At 36.9% G+C, this 23,605-nt stretch overlaps 1 protein-coding gene across 1 annotated transcript in view; it reads left to right on the top strand.

The window, feature by feature from the left end:
- Positions 1–23,390, top strand: part of LOC139039751 (uncharacterized) — a 29,129-nt gene extending 5,739 nt beyond the window's left edge. The window contains exons 3-4 of the mRNA XM_070503615.1: positions 1,795–1,871; positions 21,351–23,390. Coding sequence (XP_070359716.1) covers positions 1,795–1,871; positions 21,351–21,506 — 233 coding nt within the window. The 3' untranslated portion in view covers positions 21,507–23,390. The remainder of the gene's footprint in view (positions 1–1,794; positions 1,872–21,350) is intronic.
- Positions 23,391–23,605: the final 215 nt, after the last annotated feature.

The raw sequence follows: 23,605 nt of genomic DNA, 5'->3' as shown, positions 1-23,605 counted from the left end.
ATGCAGTATGTGTCCTTTTATGTCTAGCTCCTTTCACTTAGCCTGAGGTTTTCAAAGTTCGTCCATGTGGTAGATAAGCACATCATTCTTTTACTTTATTTTGGAAAGTATACACGGCATTACATTTGCTATTTTAACCACTTTTCAGTGTACAGTTCTGTGACAGTAAGTACATTCACACTGTTGTACAACCATCAGCACCACCCACTTCCAGGACTTTTTCATCTTCGACTGAAACTCTGTCCCATTAAACACTAACTCCCCATTCCCCTCTCCTCCCAGTCCTGGCAACCACTGTTCTCCTTTCTGTGTCTATGAATTTGACTTCTCTAGGACCCTCATAGTAGAGCAATCGTGCAAAATTTATACTTTCGTGACTAGCTCATTTTACTTAGTGCAGTGTCCTCAAGGTCATCCATGAGGAGTCGGTATCAAAATAGCCTTATTTTTCTGGCTGCGTAATATTCCCTTATATCCATAAATGGCATTTTCTTCATCCATCTGTTGATGGACATTTGTATTGCTTCCACTTTTTGGCTGTGACAAATGTGAACATTTGTGTACTAGTTTTTGTGTGAATGCATATTTCCATTCTCTTCAGTATATACCTAAGGGCAGAAGTGCTGGGTCACATGGTAACTCCTACTTTACATTTTTTATTCTGATGATGATGGTTGCTGAGTGAGACTGATGGGATAAGATAATTGAGCAGCTTTCTGGAGGACGTGGCTAACAGGATGGGAACGGGTTCCATGAAGAGAACTTGCAAAAGGATGTAGCCCCGAGACCAGCAACAATACATATTAGCTATACTCAGGGACTTCAGCCATCTGTCTAGACAGTAATCCAGCAATGAGCATGCCTAGAAACCTGAGAGGAGATTGTGTCACTGGTAACTGAAGGAAACAAAAACCATTTAATAAAACAACCCAAATTTAGTACATTTCCCCAAGACCAACTAAACTCTGTTTAGAAGAATGAACTTTCCACATTTTGGAAAACAGCTTCCACTTAACACACAACAAATCTTCACATGCATAGATATTTTAACAAATGAACATTCAATCAGCAAGTTAAGATATACTCAACAAACAAAATCCCCCATCAGGGGCAAAAGATAAGCACTGTCAACATGTAAATGTAAAACTTTCTAGATTTTTTCTGTCTATTGAAGTCTGATGATTTTTCAGTCGTTTGATATTGAGATACACATATGTTCTTCAAATGGTATCATATTGTACCTATAGTTTTATAACCTGATTTTTCTACTGACAGTGTTTCCGGAATGCTTTCCATGTTCACGATATTTTTCCTGACTTCACGTTTATTACGTGGATATGTTGTAATGTGTTTAATCACAGTCAGTTTTTCTGGAATTGGAATACTGAATATTTCCTGACCAGTTCTATGTCTTTTCTAACCTCTTCAACCTCACCTGACCCCAAGGCCATGAGGTTAGGTGTGCCTGGATGGCGTGGCTCCTTTTCAGTCCTGGAAGGTGTGAATGGAGGGAGGAGGACCTGTTCAGGGCTGGGCTGAGCAGCCTAGTCTCAGGGGCAGAGCAGCTTCCCCAAAGTGGAGGTCTGGCCAGAAAACTGTCTGCTGAAGTGTTTGGGTTTCCTGGGCATTAGGGGAAGAGTTTGGGTTTATCTACAGTCCTTCTAATTTTTTCATATTGTTATGTTTGTACAGTTAGAGGTATTATGCAAAATGGAATGGAGGAGCCAAATGTTACTTCCTCTCATGGTAACCCTAAATTATGCTTGCTCTCATGGTCTCTTTTTCCTTTCCCAGCTCTGGATTCTCTTTGTTCTTTCCCAGTAGAGGAATCCCAAGGAGGACTGATCCGTTTTGGCAGGTGCACAACCATGGTATGTGTAAGTTAGTGTTTCCTTCTCATTGAAATAGTGGGACGTAAATGTTTTCATTAATTGTTCTGAAGCTTCCTACCCAAAAGAACCCCATGTTATTATGTGCTTCCCAGTTCCTCCCATTCCAGTGAACTGAACAATGGTTCCAAATAACCTAGTCCTCCTTATGTGGCCGAGTCTCTTCTAGCCAGTGTTTATGTTTTCACTGACCAGATTATTCTCTCCTATATGTTCAACTTAGTAATATTAAGAGCTATAATGGAGGAATGAAGAAATTAAGTCCTGTCAAGAAATGATTTGAGCTTCCCGTGTCAGGACTGTAGTTGCATGAGAGATGGAGATCCCATTTGGCCAAGCAGGGAAAGACTCTGACATTCTCACAGACGTGAGTTTTCTAGATACACGTGATAAAGCCCAGCAATGAACGATCTCTGGAGGCTGAGATCCAATGCTCTGTGAGGTTTTTGGAATTGAATAGCAATATGATTTAAGACTTGAAAATATATGGATCATGGTCCTTGGTAAGGGATTCCTGAATGATAAATATGACTATTTTATTGCTGACTAGGATGCGATGAATTTTAATGACTTTGATATAATTCTGGATCATCCTACATTAGTATCCTCTAACTCATGAACCACAGAAGTACTAAGTCGGATTGCTAGTGGCCATAAGAGAGAGTAAAATCATGTCTTAAATTAACAGAGAGCAAGAGCAGAAAAGACCTTAGATATGTTGTCCAACTTAATGTATAAAATCATAATCATCTAAACATGATTAATTCTATTATACCATAAGTTAGAGTGCTATGCAGCCATTCAAAATATTTTTCAAAATAATGAAACTACATATGATAGAATTTAACAAAGAATTTGAGTATTTAAGATATTCTTTTGTTTCTTTTTAAATGCTGTTTTTCTATCTGTTATGACAAACTCTAAGTTTCAATTGGAGAATTTTATCCTTTTACATTTAATGTAATTATTGACAGTTAGATTTAGGTCATCCGTTTTACTATATGTTTTCTTTTTTTCCGTTTGGCTTTTGTTCCCCTTTCTCTTTTTTTCTTCTTTGGGGTTAATAATATTTATTTAAAATTCCATTTTAACTTGCTTTTTCTATATGTGCCTATTTTTAGTGGTCAGTGTCTGTATTTAAATATATATATATGTATATATATGTATTTATATATATATAATTATTTTATTGGGTCATATTGGCTTTCAACCTTGTATACATTTCAAGTGTCTATCGTTATATTTCAGTTTCTCTTTAGACTGCATTGTGTTCATCACCAATAATTCAGTTTTTATCCATCACCATACATATGTGGCTTTACCATTTCATCCTCCCTCATCCCTTTTTCCTCTGGTAACCACTAATCTATTCTCATTTATGTGTTTGCTTATATTCCACATAGGAGTGAAATCATACAGTATTTCTTTCTCTGTCTGACTTATTTTGCTCAAGATCCATCCATGTTGTCTCACATGGGAGGAGTTTGTCTGTTTTTATGGGTGATTAGTATTCCATTGTATATATATACAACACCTTCTTATCCATTTGTCTCTTGATGGGCACCTAGGTTGCTTCCACATCTTGCCTATTGTGAATAATGCTGTGGTGAGCATACGGGTGCATATATCTTTTTGAATTAGTGATTTCATGTTCTTTTGATAAATACCCAGTAGCAGAATGGCTGGATCATACAGTATTTCCGTTTTTAAGTTTTTGAGAAATTTGCATACTGTTTTCCATAGTGGTCACACCGGTTTGCATTCCCACCACCAGTTTATGAGCATTCCCTTTACTCCACATCCTCTCCAACGTTTGTTATTTTTTGTCTTGGTAATTATAGCCATTTGACTGGTCTGAGGTGATATCTCATTGTCGTTTTGATTTGCATTTCCCTGATGATTAGTGATGTCTAACATCTTTTCGTGTGCCTGTTGGCCATCTGGATATCGTCTTTGAAAAATGTCTGTTCGTATCCTCTGCCCATTTTTTTATTGGATTATTCTTTTTTCTTGTTAATGAGTTGTATGAGCTCTTTATATATTTTGGAAAGTAACGCCTTGTCAGATGTATGATTTGCAAATGTTTTCTTCCCATTGGTAGGTTGTCTTTTCGTTTTGCTGATGGTTTCCTTTGCATTGCAGAAGCTCTTTAGTCTGATGTAATCCCATTTCTTTATTTTGTCTTTTGATTCCCTTGCCTGTAGAGACATGGTATTCAGAAAGATACTACTAAGACCTACGTCAAATCTGTACTGCCTATATGTTCTTCTAAGAGTTTTATGGTTTCAGGTCTTACATTCAAGTCTTTAATCAATTTAGAGTTAATTTTTGTGTATCATGTGAGACAATGGTCTACATTCATTCTTTTGCATGTGGCTGTCCAATTTTCCCAACACTATTAATTGAAGAGATTTTCCTTTCTTCATTGTGTGTTCTTGCCTCCTTTGTTGAAGATTAGCTGTCCCTTGATGTGTGGTTTTACTTCTGGGCTTTCAATTCTGTTCCATTGATCTGTATATCCGGGTTTTTTATGCCAGTACCATGCTGTTTTGACTACTACAGCTTTGTAGTATATTTTGAGTTCAGGGAGCATGATACATCCAAATATTGTTTCTTTTTTCCCCCCTCAGAATTGCTTTGGCTATTCAGTGTCATTTGTTTTTCCATATAAATTTTAAGATTCTTTTTTCTCTTTTCATGAAGAATGTCATTGGTATTCCATTCGGGTTTGCATTAAGTCTGTAGGTTGATCTGTAGATCAATCTGTAGATTGATTTAGGTAATATGGACATTTTAACTGTGTTTATTCTTCCAATGCGTGGGAATGGAATATCTTTCCATTTCTTTGTCTTCTTTGAGTTATTTCATTAATGTCATAGTTTTTGGAGTATATGGCATTCACCTCCTTGGTTAAATTTATTCCAAGTATTTTATTCTTTTTTGTTGCAGTTGTAAATGGGATTATAGTCTTGACTTCTCTTTCTGGTGGTCCATTACTAGTGTATAGGAATGCAACTGATTTTGTGTGTGTGAGGAAGACTGGCCTTGAGATAACGTATTTTGCCAATCTTCCTCTTTTATTTTCTCCCCAAAGCCCCAGTACATAGTTGTATATCCTAGTTGTAAATAGTTCTAGTTCTTCTATTTGGGATGCCACCACAGCATGGCCTGATGAGCGGTGTGTAGGTCCACGCCCAGGATCCCAACTGGCAAACTGCAGGCCCCCGTTATGGAGTGAAATGCAAATGATTTTTGAATGTTGATTTTGTACTCTGCAGCTTTACTGTATTCGTTGATTATTTCTAATAGTTTTTTGTTGGATTCTTTACAGTTTTCTGTATATAGAATCATGTCAACCACAAATAGTGACAGTTTTAATTCTTCCTTTCCTTTTTGGATACCTATTATTTCTTTTTCTTGCCTTACTTGTTTGGCTAAAATTCCCAGTACTATGTTGAAGAAGAGTGGCAAGAGTGGGCACCCTTGTCTTGTTCCTGTTCTCAGAGGAATGGCTTTCACTTTTTGACCATTGTGTGTGATGTTGGCGGTGGGTTGGTCATATATGGCCTTTGTAATGTTGAGGTACTTTCCCTCTATACCCATTTTATTGAGAGTTTTTATCATAAATGGATATTGGAAATTGTCAGATGTTTTCTCTCCATCTATTGATATGATCATGTGATTTTCATTCTTCATTTTGTTAATGTGGTACATCACATTGATGGATATGCTAATGTTGAACCATTTCAGCACCCCTACAGTAAATCCCACCTGATTGTGGTCTATGATCCAATTAATGTATTGTTGTATTCAATTTCCTAATATTTTGTTGAGTACTTTTGCGTCTATGTTCATCACTGATATTGGCCTGTAATTTTCCTTTTTTGTGTCATCCTTGTCTGGTTTTCATATCAGGATAATGTTTGCCTCAGAAAATGAATGCAGAAGTGTCCCATCCTCCCAATTTTTCAGAATAGTTTGAGAAGCATAGGAATTAAATCTTCTTTGAATGTTTGTTAGAATTCACCAGAGAAGCTGTATGGTCCTGGACTTTTTCTTTGGGAGGCTTTTGATAACAGTTTCAATCTCTGCTTGTGATTGGTGTATTCAGATTCTTTATTTCTTCATGATTCAGTTTTCAGAGGTCATATGGTTCTAAGAATTTATCCATTTCTTCCAGGCTATTCAGTCTGTTGACATATAGTGTTTCATAGTATTCTTCTGTAATCCAATGTGTTTCTGCAGTGTCCATTGTAGTTACTGCTCTGTAATTTCTGATTGTATTTATTCGAGTCTTCTCTCTTTTTTTCTGAATCTGGCTGAGATATTGTCAATTTTGTTTATCTTCTCAGAGAACCACTTCTTAGTTTCATTGATCCTTTCTATTGTTTTTCTACTTCCTGTTTCATTTATTTCTGCTCTGATTTCATTATTTCCTTCCTTTTCCTGATGTTGGGCTTTGTTTATTCTTTTTCTAGGTCTTCCAGGTATAGTGAGGCTGGTCTATTTGAGACCCCCCTGGCTTTCTGTTGGCTCCCATAGGCTTGGATGCTGCTGCCCCATCATGACCGGTGATGCTTGTCCTGGGTTGTCTGAAGGTGCTCACTGCACTGCTGCCAGGGGTGCTGGGTTCACAGGTGTCACTATCCCTGCCAGGGACCTGGAGAACTATATGTATCTCCTGCTGCTGCTGAGCTGGTGTTGGGGGGTGCCACCAGTGGGGGCTAGGTCACCAGATCTGCTGTGTTTCCTGAAGCCTCTGGTCACAGGTTCCACCTGCCACTGCTGGGGCAAAGGGGCTATTTCTTCTGCCCCCACCCCGTTTGCTCACAGTTGTGTGGGCCAGGCCACCTCCACTGTGCCAGCAGTCACACAGGCCAGGCTGGGCTGTCCTCACCACTTGTGCAAGCCACTGTGTGAGGATCCACAACCTGGATTGCTGCCACTCAGGGAGGGTGGTGGGGGCTTCTCCCCTAGTTCCACTGCTTACTGGGGGTTGAGTCCACCCACCTTCAGATGTATAGACGCATGGATCTCTTAGGCATCCTCTAGTGCTGTATAGGAAATCCTCTCTTGGTCAGTGCATGTCCATTTGGCTGTAACTTAGAGGGGAGTGACAAGGGGGAAAATTCCACCATGAGGCTGATGTCACTCATGTTGTCTCACCTTTTTTGAACTTTCCAAAAAACCAGTTTAAAAAAAATTATTGTGGTCTAACTAGTTTATAACATTGTGAAATTTCAGTTGTACATCAGTATTTATCAAACACCATATCGATATGCCACCTCACCCCTTGTACCCACTCTCCTGCTGCCACAGTAACCACTAAATTGTTCTCTTTGTCCATAAGTTTGTTTATATTCCACATATGAGTGAAATCATATGTTCTTTTCTCTCTCTGTGTGGCTTATTTCTCTCAACATGATGCCCTCAAGTTCCACCAATGTGGTTGTGAATGGGACGATTATGTGCTTTTTATGGTGGAGTAGTATTCCATTGTATATATATACCACATCATCTTTATCCAATCATCAGTCGTTGGGCACTTGGGTTGCTTCCACATCTTGGCTATTGTGAATAATGCTGCAATGAACTTAGAGGTGCATACATCTCTTATTGTTGATTTCAAGATCTTTGGATAAATACCCAGTAGTGGGATAGCCTGGTCATATGGTAATTCTATTTTTAACCTTTTGAGAAATCTCCATACTGTTTTCCAAAGTGGCTGCACAAGTTTGCGTTCCCACCACCAGTAGATGAGGGTTCCCTTTTCTGCACAACCTTTCCAACATTTGTTATTTTTTTGTCTTGGTGATTGTAACTGTTCTAACAGGCATACGATGATATCTAACTGTAGCATTGATTTGTATCTCCCTCATGATTAGTGATGTTTAGCACCTTTTCATCTGCCTATTGACCATCTGTATATCTTCTTTGGAAAAATGTCTCTTCATATCCTCTGCCCACTTATTGATTGGGTCATTTATTCTTTCATAGTTCAGTTGCGTGAGCTCTTTATATATTGCAGAGATTAATCCCTTATCATATATATGATTTGCAAATATTTTCTCTCAGTTCCTGAGTTGTTTTCTCATTTAGATCTTGGTTTCTTCTGCCTTCCAGAAGCTCTTTAGTCTGAGGAAGTCCCGCTTGTTTATTGTTTCTTTTGTTTCCCTTGTCTGAGTGGACACTATGTTTGTAAAGATCCTTTTAAGGCTGATGACAAAGAGTGTACTGCCTATATTTTCTTCCAGAAGTTTTATAGTTTCTGGTCTTACATTCAAGTCTTTGATTCATTTTGGGTCTATTTTTGTCTATGGAGAAGGATAATGGTCTACTTTCATTATTTTAGATTTGGCTCTTTAGTTTTCTCAGCACCACTTATTGAAGTGGCTTTCCTTACTCCATTCTATGTTCTTGGTTCCTTTATTATTTATTTATTTATTTGTTTTTGAGGAAAATTAGCCCTGAGCTAATGTCTGCTGCCAATTCTCCTCTTTTTGCTGAGGAAGGCTGGCCCTGAGCTAACGTCTGTGCCCATCCTGCTCTACTTTATATGTGGGATGCCTACCACAGCATGGCTTGCCAAGTGGTGCCATGTGCACACCCAGGATCCAAACTGGCCAACCCTGGGCCACCAAAGAGGAATGTGCAAACTTAGCCACAGCACCACCAGGCCAGCCCCTCTTGCTTCCTTTATTGAGGATTAGCTGTCCATGTATGTGTGGTTTTATTTCAGGGCTTTCAGTTCTGTTTCACTGACCTGTGTGCCTGTTTTTGTACTGGTACCATGCTGTTCTGATTACTACAGTTTTGTAATATGTTTTGAAATCCGGGATTTCGATGCCATCAGTTTTCTTGTTTCTCAGGACTGCTTTGGCTATTCTGGGTTTTTTGTTGCCCCATACGAATTTTAAGATTCTTTGTTCTATTTCTGTGAAGATTGTCATTGGGATTCTGATTGTGATTGCATTGAATCTGTGGATTGCTTTAGGTAGTATGGCCATTTTAACTATGTTTATTTTTCCAATCCGTGTACATGGACTATCTTTCCATTTCTTTATGTCATTATCGATTTCTTTCAGTAATGTCCTATAGTTTTCCTTGTATAGGTTTTACACATCTTTGGTTAAATTTATTCCTAGATATTTTAATCTTTTTGTTGAAATTGTAAATTGGGTTGTATTCTTGAGTTCTTGCTCTATTAGTTCATTATTAGAGTAGAGAAATGCCACTGATTTTTGTACGTTGACTTTGTATGCTACAACTTTGCTGTAGTTGTTGATTATTTCTAAGAGTTTTCCAATGGATTCTTTAGAGTTTTCTATACATTTTATGTATAGAAATCATGTCGTCTGCAAAGAGTGAAAGTTTCACTTCTTCAGTGCCTATTTGGATTCTTTTTATTTCTTTTTCCTGCCTAATTGCTCTGGCCAAAACCTCTGGTACTATGTTGAATAAGAGTGGAGAGAGTGGGCATCCTTGTCTTGTTCCTGTTATCAGTGGGATGGCTTTCAGTTTCCCCCACTGAGTATGATGTTGGCTGTGGGTTTGTCATATATGACCTTTATTGTGTGGGGATATTTTCCTTCTATACCCATTTGATTGAGAATTTTTATCATGAATGGATGCTGGATCTTGTCAAATGCTTTCTCTGCTTCTACAGAGATGATCATGTGGTTTTTCTTCCTCCTTTTGTGTTTATATGTTATATCACATTTACTGATTTGTGGATGTTGAAACATCCCTGTGTCCCTGGTATGAATACTACTTAATCATGGTGTATGATCTTTTTAATGTATTACTGTATTCAGTTTGCCAATATTTTGTTGAGGATTTTTGCATCTATGTTCATCAGCGATATTGACCTGTAATTTTCCTTCTTTGTATTGTTCTTGTCTGGTGGTGGGATCAGGGTGATGTTAGCCTCATAGAATGTGTTAGGGGAATTTCCATCTTCCTCAACTTTTTGGAATAGTTTGAGAAGAATAGGTAATAAACTGTCTTTGAATGTTTGGCAGGATTCTCCTGAGAAGCCGTCTGGTCCTGGACTTTTATTTTTGGAGAGGTTTTTGATTACTGTTTCAATCTCTTTACTTGTGATTGGTCTATTCAGATTCTCTGTTTATTCTTGATTCGGTTTTGGGAGGTTGTAAGAGTCTAAGAATTTATCCATTTCTTCTAGGTTGTCCAGTGTGTTAGCATATAGTTTTTCATAGTATTCTCATAATCTTTTGTATTTCTGTGCTATCCATTGAAATTTCTGCTCTTTCATTTCTAATTTTATTTATTTGAGCCTTCTTTCTTTTTTTCTTAGTCTCACTAAGGGTTTGTCAATTTTGTTCATCCTCTCAAAGAACCAGCTCCTTGTTTCATTGATCCTTTCACAGTCTTTTTTGTTTCTATTTCATTTATTTCTGCACTTAATTTTTATTATTTCCCTGCTTCTCCTGAGCTTGGGCTTTGTTTCTTCTTCTTTTTCTAATTGTGTTAGGTGTAGATTAAGATAGTTTATTTGAGCTTTTTCTTGTTTGTTAACGTGGTGCTGTGTTGCTATAAACTTCCCTCTTAGGACTGCTTTTACTGCATCTCATAAGAGTCAACATGGTGTTTCCATTTTTGTTTGCCTCTGAATATCTTTTGATCTCTTCCTTTATTTTTTTGATGACCCTTTGGTTGTTCAGTAGCATGTTGTCTAGTCTCCACATTTTTGGTTCCTCTCCCAGCTTTTTTCTTGTAGTTGATTTCTAGTTTCACGGCATTATGGTCAGAAACGATAGTAGATATCATTTCAATCTACCTAAATTTATTAAGGTTTGCCTTGTTTCCCAATATTTGCTCTATCCCTGAGAATGTTCTATGCGTTCTTGAGAAGAATGTGTATTCTGCTGTTTTGGGATGGAGGACTCTATATATGTCTACTATGTTCATCTCATCTAGTTTTTCATTTAAGTCCAGTATCTGTTTGTTGGCTTTTTGTCTAGATGATCCATCCACTGATGTAAGTGGAGTATTGTGGTCCCCTACTATTATTGTGTTGTTGGTAATATCTCCTTTTAGCTTTGCTAATAGTTGCTTTATGTACTTTGGTGCTCCTGTTGGGTGCAGACATGTTTATAAGTGTTATGTCTTCTTGGTGGTGAGTCCCCTTTATTATTATACACTGCCCCTTTCTGTCTCTCTTTATCAGTTTTATCTTGAAGTCTACTTTGTCTGATATAAGTATGGCATCACCTGCTTTCTTTGGTTTGCCATCAACTTGAAGTATTGTCTTCTATCTCTTCACTCTGAGCCTATGTTTGTCTCTAGAGCTGAGATATGTTTCCTGGAGGCAGCATATTGTTGGCATTTGTTCTTTAATCCATCTTGCCACTCTGTATCTTTTGATTGGAGAATTCAATCCATTTACATTTAGAGAGACTATTGATATATAGGGCTTAACACTCCCATCTTCTCACACATTTCCTGGTTCTTCTGCATTTCCTTTGTTTCCTTCCTATGTATTTTGGACTACCAATTTGATTAGGTAGTTTTCTCTGTTGTTTTTCTTCTTTTCCTCCTCGTTTATTGTAAAGATGTCTGTTCTGATTATTTGTTATTGGTTACCCTTAAGTTCATATAAACAATCTCATAGTTGAGATAGTCCATTTTCTGACAGCCTCCTACTTCCTTAGACTATACTGATTCCATCCCTTTACTATTTCCCTTCTAAGTTATTTTGTCATATCTTTTTCCAACCTGTGTTGTGCATCTATGGATAAAAAGATGAGGTCATTTTTGTTTTGGTATTTTCTGTTTATATTATCCTTGACGTTAGAATTGTTTACTAACCTTATCTGATAGAGATCTGCCACTTCTTGATTATTGCCTGCCTATCATCTCCTTGCTCAGGGCTTTGTAGCGCCTTTCCTATTTCTTTTTTCAGATATGAGGGCCTGCTTGAGGATTTCTTGTAGGGGGGCACTTGTGGCAATGAACTCCCTTAGCTTTTGTTTATCTGGGAAAGTTTTTCTCTGTCATATCTGAAGGAGATTTTCATTGGATAGAGTATTCTTGGCTGGAAGTTTTGTCATTCAGGATTTTGAATAGATCATTCCACTCTCTTCTAGACTGTCAGGTTTCTGCTGAGAAATCCACTGAAAGCCTGATGGGGTTCCTTTGCAAGTTATTTTCTTCTGCCTTGCTGCCTTAGTATATTTTCTTTTCTTTTTTTTTTTTTTTGAGGAAGACTAGCCCTGAGCTAACTACTGCCAATCCTCCTCTTTTTGCTAAGGAAGACTTGCCCTGAGCTAACATCGGTGACCATCTTCCTCTACTTTATATGTGGGACACCTGCCACAGCATGGCTTGCCACGTGGTGCCAGATCCACACCTTGAATCCGAACCAGTGAAACCTGGGCCGCCAAAATGGAACATGCAAACTTAACCACTGCACCACCGGGCCAGCCCTGGTTGTCTTTTCATTTTGATCCTTGTTCCCTTTTCCTTGCAGAAGCTCTTTAGTCTGATGAAGTCCCAGTTATTTCTTTTTTTCCCTTGCCTGAAGAGACATGGTATTCAAAAAGATCTTTGTAAGACCCATGTCAAAGAGTCTACTGCCTATATTTTGTTCTAACAGTTTTATAGTTTCATGTCTTACCTTCAAGTAGTTGATCCATTTTGAGTTAATTTTTGTTTATGGTGAAAGATAATGGTCTACTTTCATTCTTTTGCATATGGTTGTCCAGTTTTCCCAATGTCATTTATTGAAGAGTCTTTCCTTTCTACATTGTATGTTCTTAGCCCCCTTGTCAAAGATTAGCTGTCTGTAGATGTGTGGTTTTATTTCTGGGCTTTCTCTTCTGTTCCACTGATCTGTGTGCCTGTTTTCTTACCAGTACCATGCTGTTTTGATTACTATATTTTTGTAGTATATTTTGAAGTCAGGGATTGTGATGCCTCCAGCTTTGTTTTTTTTTTTTTTTCCTCAGAATTGCTTTAGCTACTTGGGTTCTTTTGTTCCCCCATATGAATTTTAGGATTCTTTGTTCTATTTCCGTGAAGAATGTCATTGGGATTCTGATTGGGATTGCATTGAATCTGTAGCTCACTTTAGGTAGTATGGACATTCTAACTATGTTTATCCTTCCAATCCAAGTTCATGGAATATCTTTCCATTTCTTCATGTCATCATCAATTTCTTCCAGTAATGTCTTATAGTTTTCATTGTATAGGTCTTTTACCTCCTTGATTAAATTTACTGCTAGATATTTTATTCTTTTTGTTGCAATTGTAAATGGGATTGTATTCTTGAATTCTCTTAGTTCATTATTAGAGTATAGAAATGCAACTGATCTTTGTAAGTTGGTTTTGTACCCTGTATCTTTGCTGTAATTTTTTATTATTTCTAATAGACTTCCATCTCTGCTCTATTCTTGATCATTTCCTTCCTTCTGCTTGCTTTTGGTTTTGTTTGCTCCTCTTTTCTACCTTCAATTAGAACAATTAGGTATTTATTTAAAATAATTTTTTCTAATATAGGTGTTAAAGCTATAAATTTTCCTCTGCATCCTCGTTTACTTCTAATCTGTTGTGAGATGTTGTTTTTGTTTCATTCATTCAAATTATTTTTAGTTTCCATTGTGATTTCTTCTTTGACATATGGGCGGTTTAGAAGCATGTAGTTTAATTTCCAAACTTTGAGATTTTTCCCACATTTCTTTCTGTTGCTTTTTAATTCAATTATGTTGTGATAGGAGAACTTTACATTATTTCAGTTCTTTTAAATATATTGAGTCATTTTATAGCCTAGCATATGGTCTCTGCCTCTATTCTACACATGTGATGTCAATCAAATTGGCAGATAAGATTGTTCATATTCATTTTTTAATCTAGTTTTTCTCTCCATTATTGGGAATGCTGTGTGACAGTTAAAAAATTATTGACTCAGCTATAGTTTCATTCATTCTGGCTGCTCTGTAAATACATCTGTGCTCTTTAATCACACACTCATCCTTGGGTTATTTTATGGCAGAGTATCCCCTTGGCTCCTGTGTCACTCAGAGCATCTCCAGTGCCTGGTGCCAGCAGCTCACAGTAATCAGCAGTTTCCATGTGTGTCCTCCATTGCACAGGTTCGCACTTAAGTATCTCTGGTGAGATGCCCCACGGACAGCTTTACGCAGCACACTAGGAGGTGGGCTTCTTGAAGATCCATTACCATGGCTTACTCGCAGAGTCCTTTCAGTAAGTAAAGGCCTTGCCCTCTCCCACAAGGTCTGGATCTCAGTCCTGTCAAGTGGATCTCCCATGGGCTCTCAATCTCAGCCCTGTTTAGTGTTCCTTATATCTGTAGTCTTATACTCTGTAGCGTACTGTTTACTTACTTGCTAATCTCTCATTATTCTAATCCCCTTATGTAAGTATTAATTAATAGTTAGTCATTTATATTAACAGTTTCCTGTTCAAATTACTGTGAGGTTTCTCTTCCTTCATTGGACCCAGACTGAGAATGGCATATTAAAGACCCCAGCTATTGTTGACAATTTGTTTATATCTTCTTTAATTCTGCCAGACTTGCTTCATATATTTTGTTGCTCAGCTGTCAAATATGTTTATGTCTATAATTGTTAAATATTTATGTAAGTTTCCCTTTTCCTCCTTATAAAATATTCCTTTTTGTCTCTAGTGACATTTTTTGCATCAAACAGTATTTTGCCTGATATTGATATAGCCACTCCAGCTATTTTGTTACTATTTGCATGGTGTACTTTACTATGATTTACTTTGAACCTATTTGTCTATTTGAATTTAAAGTTTGTCTCTTGTAAACAGCATACAGTTGTATATTGTTTTGTTTTGAGACTGACAATCTTTGCTTTTTTTTTTTACCCCGAGGACGATTGGCCCTGAGCTAACATCTGTTGCCAATCTTCCTCTTTTTGCTTGAAGAAGATTGTTGCTGAGCTAACATCTGTGCCAATCTTGCTCTGCTTTAGTGGGAATGCTGCTGCAGTGTGGCCTGATGAGAGCTGATAGCTCCCACCTGAGATCAGAACCTGCAAACCTTGGGTGACCGAAGCAGAGCACATGAACTTAACCACTGTGCCACAGAGCTGGCCCCAACCATCTCAGCTTTCAATTGGAGTACTTCATACATTTCAAATTTAATTCAATTATTGATATTGTTAACTTTTTATCTCCCATTTTGCTGTTTCCTATGTCTTATGTGTTTTTGTGCCTTTTTTACTGCTTTTTCATATCAAATATATTTTTTTCTAGAGAAACATTTTACTGGTTGTCTTAATAGCCTGAATTATTTTCTTAGTAGTTACTCAAGGGAAGACAATATACATCTTAACATAATACTCTTCAGATTAATATTTACTTCCAGTAAGGTTTAGAAACTGTTTCGATATAGCTCCATTCTTCCCTGTCTTTGTGCAATTTTCATATATTACATATTTATATAGGTCCAATATTACAGTTTTTTCATCGTTTTGTGCAATCATCTTTACAATCAGTTGAAAGAAAGAGAAAAATGCATTTTCAATGTCATCTGGCCTGCATTGTTTCTGAAGAGAAGTCAGCTGTCAGTTGCTTGTGGTTCCCTTGTACATAACGAGTCCTCTTTCTCTTGCTTCTTGCAAGATTTTCTACTTGTCTTTGGCATTCAGTAGCTTGACTATGATGTGTTTATATGTGAATTTCCTTTTGTTTATCCTACTTGAAGTTTGTTGACCTTCTTGGATTTGTAGATTGGTTTTTCCTCATTTGGGGAAATGTGGGGCCATTATTTCTTCAAAGAACTCTTCTGTCCTTTTCTCTACTCTCCTTCAAAGTAACTATTATACTCCTGGAACTTCTGTCGTGTATGCTTGCTATGCTTGATTGTTTTCCCAGCAGGTTGTGACATTCTGTTAATTTTTATTCCTTTTATCTTTGTTTCTTCAGACTGGATAATCTCCATTGACCTATCAGCAGGTTCACAAAATCTTCCTTCTGACAACTCAATTTGCTGTTGAGCTTCTCTTTGGAACTTTTCATTTGAGATATTCAACACTTTATATCTTGAATTTCTATTATGTTTTTAAAAAGTAATCTCTCTTTATTGATTCTCTATTTGATGAGCCATTGTACACATTATTTTAGTTCATCAAATATGGTTTCATTTCGATCTTTGAATATATTTGTAGTAGCTCCTTTTAAGTATTTTTTTCCTGAGTCCACTATCTTCACCTCCCCCAGAAACAGTTTCTGTTGACTTTTCCCCATGTATGGTTCACACTTTCCCATTTCTTTGCAGTTCCCATTTTTTATTGTTGACAACTGGACATGTTAGATAATATATTGCACCAACTCTGGATTTAGATCTACTACTCCCCCAGGAACTGATATTGTTTTTTGTGTACTGACTTGGCTAATTCTGTGATCTGTCTCCTTTGCAACGTGGAGATGCTGATGTCTCCAACCACTTTATTGTTATTTTTTAAATTCTTTTTTTCCTTTAAGCCTGGCTTCACAGCGTCACTTCTGGGTCAGCATAGCTTAGTGGTCAGCCAATGAATGCTCAGATGTTGTCCATAAGCCCCTTGATTAGGTGAGCCTTCTACCCCTTGGCAATGGCTCTGAGTGTTGGTTGGGAAACACATTAAAATCCCTGGCTTTTACCAGACAGAAAAAGACAAACACCATATGATTTCACTCATAAGTGGAAGATAAACTAACACACAAAGAGAACAGTTTAGTGTTACCAGAGGCGAAGGGTGTTGGGGGGTAGGGACAAGGGATGAAGGGGCACATTTATATAGTGACTGACAAACAATAATGTACAACTGACATTTCACAATGATATAAATTATTATGACCTCAATAAAATAAAACAAACAAATCCTTGGCTTTTTACTTTCTGCAGGGCCTTCTCCTGTCACCTCTTTGCATACTCAAGGCCTCATATTCAGCCAGAGATGAACAGATGGCTAGGGTTCTCACAACTTTATGCATAAACCAACCTTCCGGACCACCACGAATATGTCAAATCTTATTAAGAACTTCTCTGGCTTTCTCATTTCCAGAATTGTCTTAACCTCTGGTTAGTCTCATGATATTGCACCCTCAGACCGTCTGTGTTGGCTATCCATCCCCAGTTGTTTGCACTGAGGTTCACATTCCTTTTGCACAACACCTCCAGGCATGGGGTTTTTCCAGACTCCATTCCAACTCATGTCAGTCTCCCAGAGCTCAATGCTGCTGGTTTTCAGAGCTTGTTCAACTCTGGTAAAACAAAGCCAGAGGCAGATGGGAGCATCCCTAGGCTAAAACTCTGGACACTCCCATTGTCCCTTCCTGGAGTTCAGTAGTTTTGCTTGAATAAATGCTTCTTGATTCATTTATATGTTTGCTCAATTTCCACAGAGTGAAAGTAATTGTTTTAATAACGTTATTCAGTTTCATCGTTGCTTTGTGGGGAAAATTGCCAAGCTCCTCATTACACCATTCTGAGGGTCCCACTCAGTTATCTTTTTACTAATTTAAAAAATAAGAAAGAAATATACTTACACACATTTTTATCATGTCTTGTGTAGATCTAAGTTTTCATCTGATTTTATTTTCTATCTGTCTGGGGGACTTTAACATTTTTATAGTGCAGGTATGCTGTTAAATCAATTCTTTCATTTCTTATGTCTGTGAGAAAATTGGACATACACTAATTTTTACTTTTTTACGAAAATATTTTACTTTACATAGAATTCAAGGAAATATTTTTCTTTTCAGCACTGCAGAAGGAGTTTGCTCAATTGCCTTCTACCTTCTTGTTTCCAAATAGAAATCTGATTTTATTCTTGTTTTTGTTCTTTATATAATGAGTCTCCTTTCTCTGCTGACTTCCTCTTTACTTCATCACTGTTTCAAAATCATGGGTTATGATCAGCCTTGGTTTATATTTCTACATTCCTATGATTACAGTTCACTGAGTTTTAATTTTAGGTCTATAATTTTCATCAATTTTGGAAAATTGTTTACCATATTCTTCAAATAATTTTTCAGTCCCCTCCTCTTTCTTCATTCTTTGGGAGCTTTAATGACAATATTAGTTCACTTAAAGTTGTCTCACAGCTCACTGATAAGTTTACAGTCTTTTCATTCTGTTTCTTTTTGATTAGTATACCTTCAACCTCAATAATCTTTCCTCTGCAGTACCTAATCAGTTGTTAATTTCCCCAATGTAGTTTACATTTCAGGCATTGTAGTTTTCATTTCCATATGTTTAATTTGGGTTTTTAAAAATCTCCCATGACTCTCTTAACATGCTCATATTTTGCTCTACCTTTGTCACCATATGAAACATAGGTATAACTATTTTAATAACCTGTCTACTAATTCTATATCTGAGTCAGTTTTGAATATTGATTTTTCTCCTGATTGTGTATCACATTTTCCTGCTTCTTTGCAGGTGGTATAACTTGGAAAGTGTTTGATCCTTTCAAGGTGCATTTTGAAGCTTTGTTAGGCAAGACCAGAATAGCTTTTAAAAAGTTAAGGGCTTTTTTATGTCATAGGTCTAATTTTTCCTCTCTATTAAGCCAGTCTCCTTTTGCGTACTTTACCCAATATTCCATATATTATGGAGTTTTTCCACTGTGGCTATTGGTTCATTACGTTTGGAGAAATAATAGGGTTCACCTTGACTGTTTATGCAGTCAGGGATCTTAGTCTTGAGCAGTTGACTAATGTCTGAACACTGTCATTTCACACATATTTTTATATTTTTAAGTTGTTTGAGGTGAAAGAGTGCCTGCTATCCTTGTTACTCTATCATAGGGGAGGAAGGGTCTGAAACTATAACTTAACCCATCTCAATCACGTATTTGTAAGAAGGAAATAAAGGAAAGATATTTAGGGGCCTCCATCGCAAGGTCACCAACACCTAGGCCCTGACTGAGAAATATTTGGTTGATAAGCTAGATCCAAAACATTCACTTTTTGTGATTACACTTTGTGTGTGTGTGTCAGGCAAAAACATGGAAACTGCAGGAATTATCTAAAATCGTCCAGTTATCATAATCACAGGGGAAATATGGTAAGAAATGAGAATATGAGTAAGTATAAACATAAAAATGGTAATAACAAAATGTAAGTCAACATTTTTCCAACTTACTATTTTTAAACAATATTTTTGCATATTGTTTCTACTAGACAAGAATTAAGATGCTTTCAAATATCTGACAAAGATTTATGATTTTAACCATATGCTTTACAGTACTCAATTAATTTTGCAAATGATTAAATGTGTGGCAGTATTTAATTAGTTAAATCCATAAAATTCTCTTTATTTATGTAAAATGTAGGTATTCAGAATATTCCTATGTGATAGAAAGTTTTATGATGATAGAAAACTTCTTTATCTGTAAAGTCCGATACACATGGCTAGTGAACACTTTGTTATGGCTAGTACCCGTGAAGGATTCAATTTTTAATTTTATTTAATTTTAATCAATTAAATTTAAATAGCCACAAGTAGCTAGTGGCTATTGTATCTGACAGTGCAAATCTAGAGGGATGTTGATAGTTTAATGAAATGACAATTATTTGACAAATTATAACTTTAGGCATGATACATTAAACAAATAAAACCATTAGTGGATATTTCTCACCCTGCTTTAAAACCTTCACACATTAAAGAATCTGCACTATTGTTAAGTTTGCTGGTAAGTATCGAAACACGGCTAAGTAGCCACATGGCATTTTATACTCTCGTAGACTGGCCCTGAGCTCCAGCATACTATTGGCCAAGAACACATGATACCTGATTTTCACTGAGGGGCTCATTTAGAGATGCTCCTTTTATGTGGGACCCAGCGGTACTACCAGGATGAGAAGTGCTCAAAGGAATTGGGCTGGGGCAGGTACCCAGGTAATCTGTTGGCTTCAAACAAAGTAGAAATGGAAACACTAGTCTGTCAGATGAATTTGGGAAAGTGGTTAACACTCTAATATTAAAATCGCAAGAAAGGAAATGAAATGAAAAAACAGAGCCATATGGGTTTGCAATCAAGTTGAACGTTGATATTTTTTTTTATTTTTTGGTGAGGAAGATTGGCCCTGAGCTATCATCTGTTGCCAATCTTCCTCTTTCTGCTAGAGGAAGTTTGTTGCTGAGTGAATACCTGTGCCAATCTTCCTCTATTTTGTATGTGGGATGCTCACCACAGCATGCTGTGATGAGCAGTGTATAGGTCCATACCCAGGATCTGAACCTGTGAATTCTGGGCCACAAAAGTGGAGCATGCAAGCTTAACCACCAGGCCTGCACCTCTAACTTTTAATGGACATGTAATGGCGATAACAAAAATTTAAGACTATTAAATTCTTAATTTTGAGTATTAATGTATGAAATCAATATTAATACCAATTTTGAATATTTGTACAAAACTTATGAATAAAATATTCACAAGAAAAACTGAGCAGTTTTTCAAGAGAATAATATGCCATGGCCAAGCATGTTATACTCTGCCTCAAGTGTTATATGTGGTTTTATTCATTGTTATATGCGGTTTTATTGCACGGTCCTCCTCAGCTGTCTGGCTATTCGGTGTCTGGTTATTAAGGAATTCTTAATCCCCTAAATATGCCAGCTACCTTGTCACTAACATATATTTAGGAAGACCAAAGCTGCTCTCTACTTTGTGTCCACTTGGTGAGTGAAAGCCAAGGGGGAGGGAAGAAGCCCAAGGCAGAGAGCCTCGAGCACCACCGCAGTGCATCCCCCTGAGTGACATTCATTCAGGAATTCCTCTACTGCCGTTAACTGAGGATCAGCAGTTTTTTTCATAAAGGGCCAGATAATAAATATTTTTGTAGTTACTCAGCTCTGCTGTTGTAGCTGGAAAGCAGCCATCGACAATATATAAACGAATGGGTGTGGCTGTATTCCAATCAAATTCTCTTACCCCTTGGTTTAAATTAATAGATAAAAAGCTCTCAGAGATCTCCTGAGTTTGTGTCTGCCAGGTGTAAGAATTTTGGAGGGGAAGTGGTGGAAGAATGAATTTTTAAAATTTCTTTAAAAAAGGACTAAATGCATAAAGCAAAAATAATAATGATGCATTGTATGATGTACATTATAGGCAGAAGTGAGCTTATGATGAAAATAATCCAAAGGATAGGCAGGCGAAAGGTAAATATACTGTTGACTTAGTGTGATCAGTTCTCAATATATACAAATATTGAATCAATATGTTGTACACCTGAAACTAATATAATGTGATGTTGCTGACGAAATGAAGAAAGTTGGGGCCCCAAAAAAGAGACGGACACTGGTGTCGACAGTGGAAGAAAAAAAGCCCCGTCTGGCACGGGCTGTTTATATTTATATCCCCCTAGACAAAGCCGGCAACTAGCCAAAGGCGGTGACTCATCATACATGCTTCTATGCAAGCACGCTCACGTGCTTACAATGCTGTGTTTGTTTCCCATCCCTAGGCTGAATTCCAGGATCTGAGAACACTCCTGTTTGCAGGCAATGTTCTCCCCGGAAGGGCCATAAGAGGAATGGGCAGAACATCCTGTTTGCAAGCCAGCTCAGCCGCAACTCAGCTCCATGAAATGTCCTGTATGCAAGCACATTCATGTTCTTAGGCCAGATCTCCTTCAATGTTATATGTCTATTATATCAAAATTTTAAATAAACGAATCCAAGTGTATACTTTAAATATGTGCTGTGTTCTATATCAATACAGATGTTATTAAAAACATGGTATTATAGTTTTATATAAAGATAGATGTAATATATATGACAGCTGCAATATAGAAGATGGGGCTATAAATTGCAAGGTTCTTACACTTGACGAGTAAGAGCAGAGTTCAATATTAACTCTAAGTAGATTCTGAATAGTTAAGAATATATATTATAATACAGACCGTGACCACTAAAAATGATCACAAAGTATAGCAAAGAAGCAAATTAACATGGAATTTTAAATAAATACTTAATTAACCCAAGAAGACAAAATAGAGCAATATGGGAACAAAAGCCAGATGGAAAAGACAGAAAATAATAAAATGGGTGACCTTAATCTAACTGTATCAATGATTACATTAAATGTAAATGGGCTAAACACTCCAAATGAAAGAAAGACATTGTCACAAGGGACAGAAAAATAAGAGGGTTTGATAAACTAAGGGATGTCTTCAATCCTCAAGTTCTTTATGTTAAATCCTATGCCACATAGTTTTCTTATTTTAACAAATATTTTGAATGGCTGCATAGCACTCAAACTTACAGTTATAACAGATGTAATCATCTCCAGATGACTAGGTTTCTATACACTAGGTTGGACAACATATCTAAGGTCTTTTCTGTTCTTCATCTCTGATAACTTAAACAGCTTATGTTTTTATTCTCTTTTATGGCCATTAACAATCCTTCACTGAACATTTTTGCGGTTCCTGATTTAGAGAATACTCGATGTATGATGATGCAGAATTATACCAAGGTCATTCAATTTCAGCACATCCTAGTCAATAATAAAATATTCATTGTACTCATCATTCAGAAATTCCTTACCAAGAACCATGATCCATATATTACAATCACTAATTCATATTGCTATTCAATTCCAAAAACCTCACAGAGCATTGGATCTCAGCCTCCAGAGACCGTTCATTGCTGGGCTTTATCACATGTATCTAGAAAACTCATGTCTGTGAGAATGTCAGTCTTTCCCTGCTTGGCCAAATGGGATCTCCATCTCTCATGCAACTACAGTCCTGACATGGGAAGCTCAAGTCATTTCTTTATAGGACTTAATTTCTTCCTTCCTCCATTATAGCTCTTAATATTACTAAGTTGAGCACATAGGAGAGAATAATCTGGTCAGTGAATACGTAAACACTGGCTAGAAGAGACTGGGCTAGAAGAGATACGAGTATCTTCAATACGCAGTTTTTGACAACCAAAACCAGAAACACAAAAATCTAACAGGGAACAGGTTAATTAATTTGGTCCTGCTATGTGATGGCATGTACAGGATTATTAATCACGATGATACTGGTCCCAGTGTAAAGTACGCACTCATAACTGGGGAAAGGTATCCAGTTGAAACTTAAGACATAGATTCTGTTCTCAGATTTTCTAAATGTAACTGCTCTTGGAGTTCATGACATTTTAGTGTCTTGGGTTTTTCATCAGTAGAGGCAGGAGTATGAAGATCACTTCTTAAGCATGAATATCTTAGAGAAATATAATCTACATAAAAACTTAATAATATGTTGTAATCCTGTATAAATATGTTAGCTATTTTTATAGAAGAACATTGCATGTCCCCTAACTGGGTATTATAAAAGAAACAATTTGCCTTTTTAGGATAAAATTGTGCTTATCAGCCCTGCTCTGATAATGCTCACAAAAAAAAAGGGGGGGGGGAATCAGGACTTTTACTTGAGAATGCATTTTTAATTTATAAATCAAGAGTTTCTAGAAAAGAAGAAATTTCCCTCCCACCGAAATGGAGCAGAAACAAAGAGACATTTGTGAATCATAACCTGCTCAAAAAATCCGATGTGATCAAGCGTCTCATAAAGTGAGAACATTAGTAAGACTGACAGTGCCCTTAAGCAGCAACAAAAGGCATGTGGGTAAATAAAATGATTCCTTATTTTCTTCTATTTCATTTAGTATTTGGACATGTTTTTGGGAAGACAACTAAAAATCAGATATTATTGCTAAGTTTTGTTAA

The sequence above is a fragment of the Equus asinus genome, unplaced genomic scaffold (genome assembly GCF_041296235.1).
Source record: "Equus asinus isolate D_3611 breed Donkey unplaced genomic scaffold, EquAss-T2T_v2 contig_4, whole genome shotgun sequence".
NCBI lineage: Eukaryota > Metazoa > Chordata > Mammalia > Perissodactyla > Equidae > Equus > Equus asinus.
Note: the sequence above shows the minus strand (reverse complement) of the source record. Positions and strands in the feature narration are given on the sequence as shown.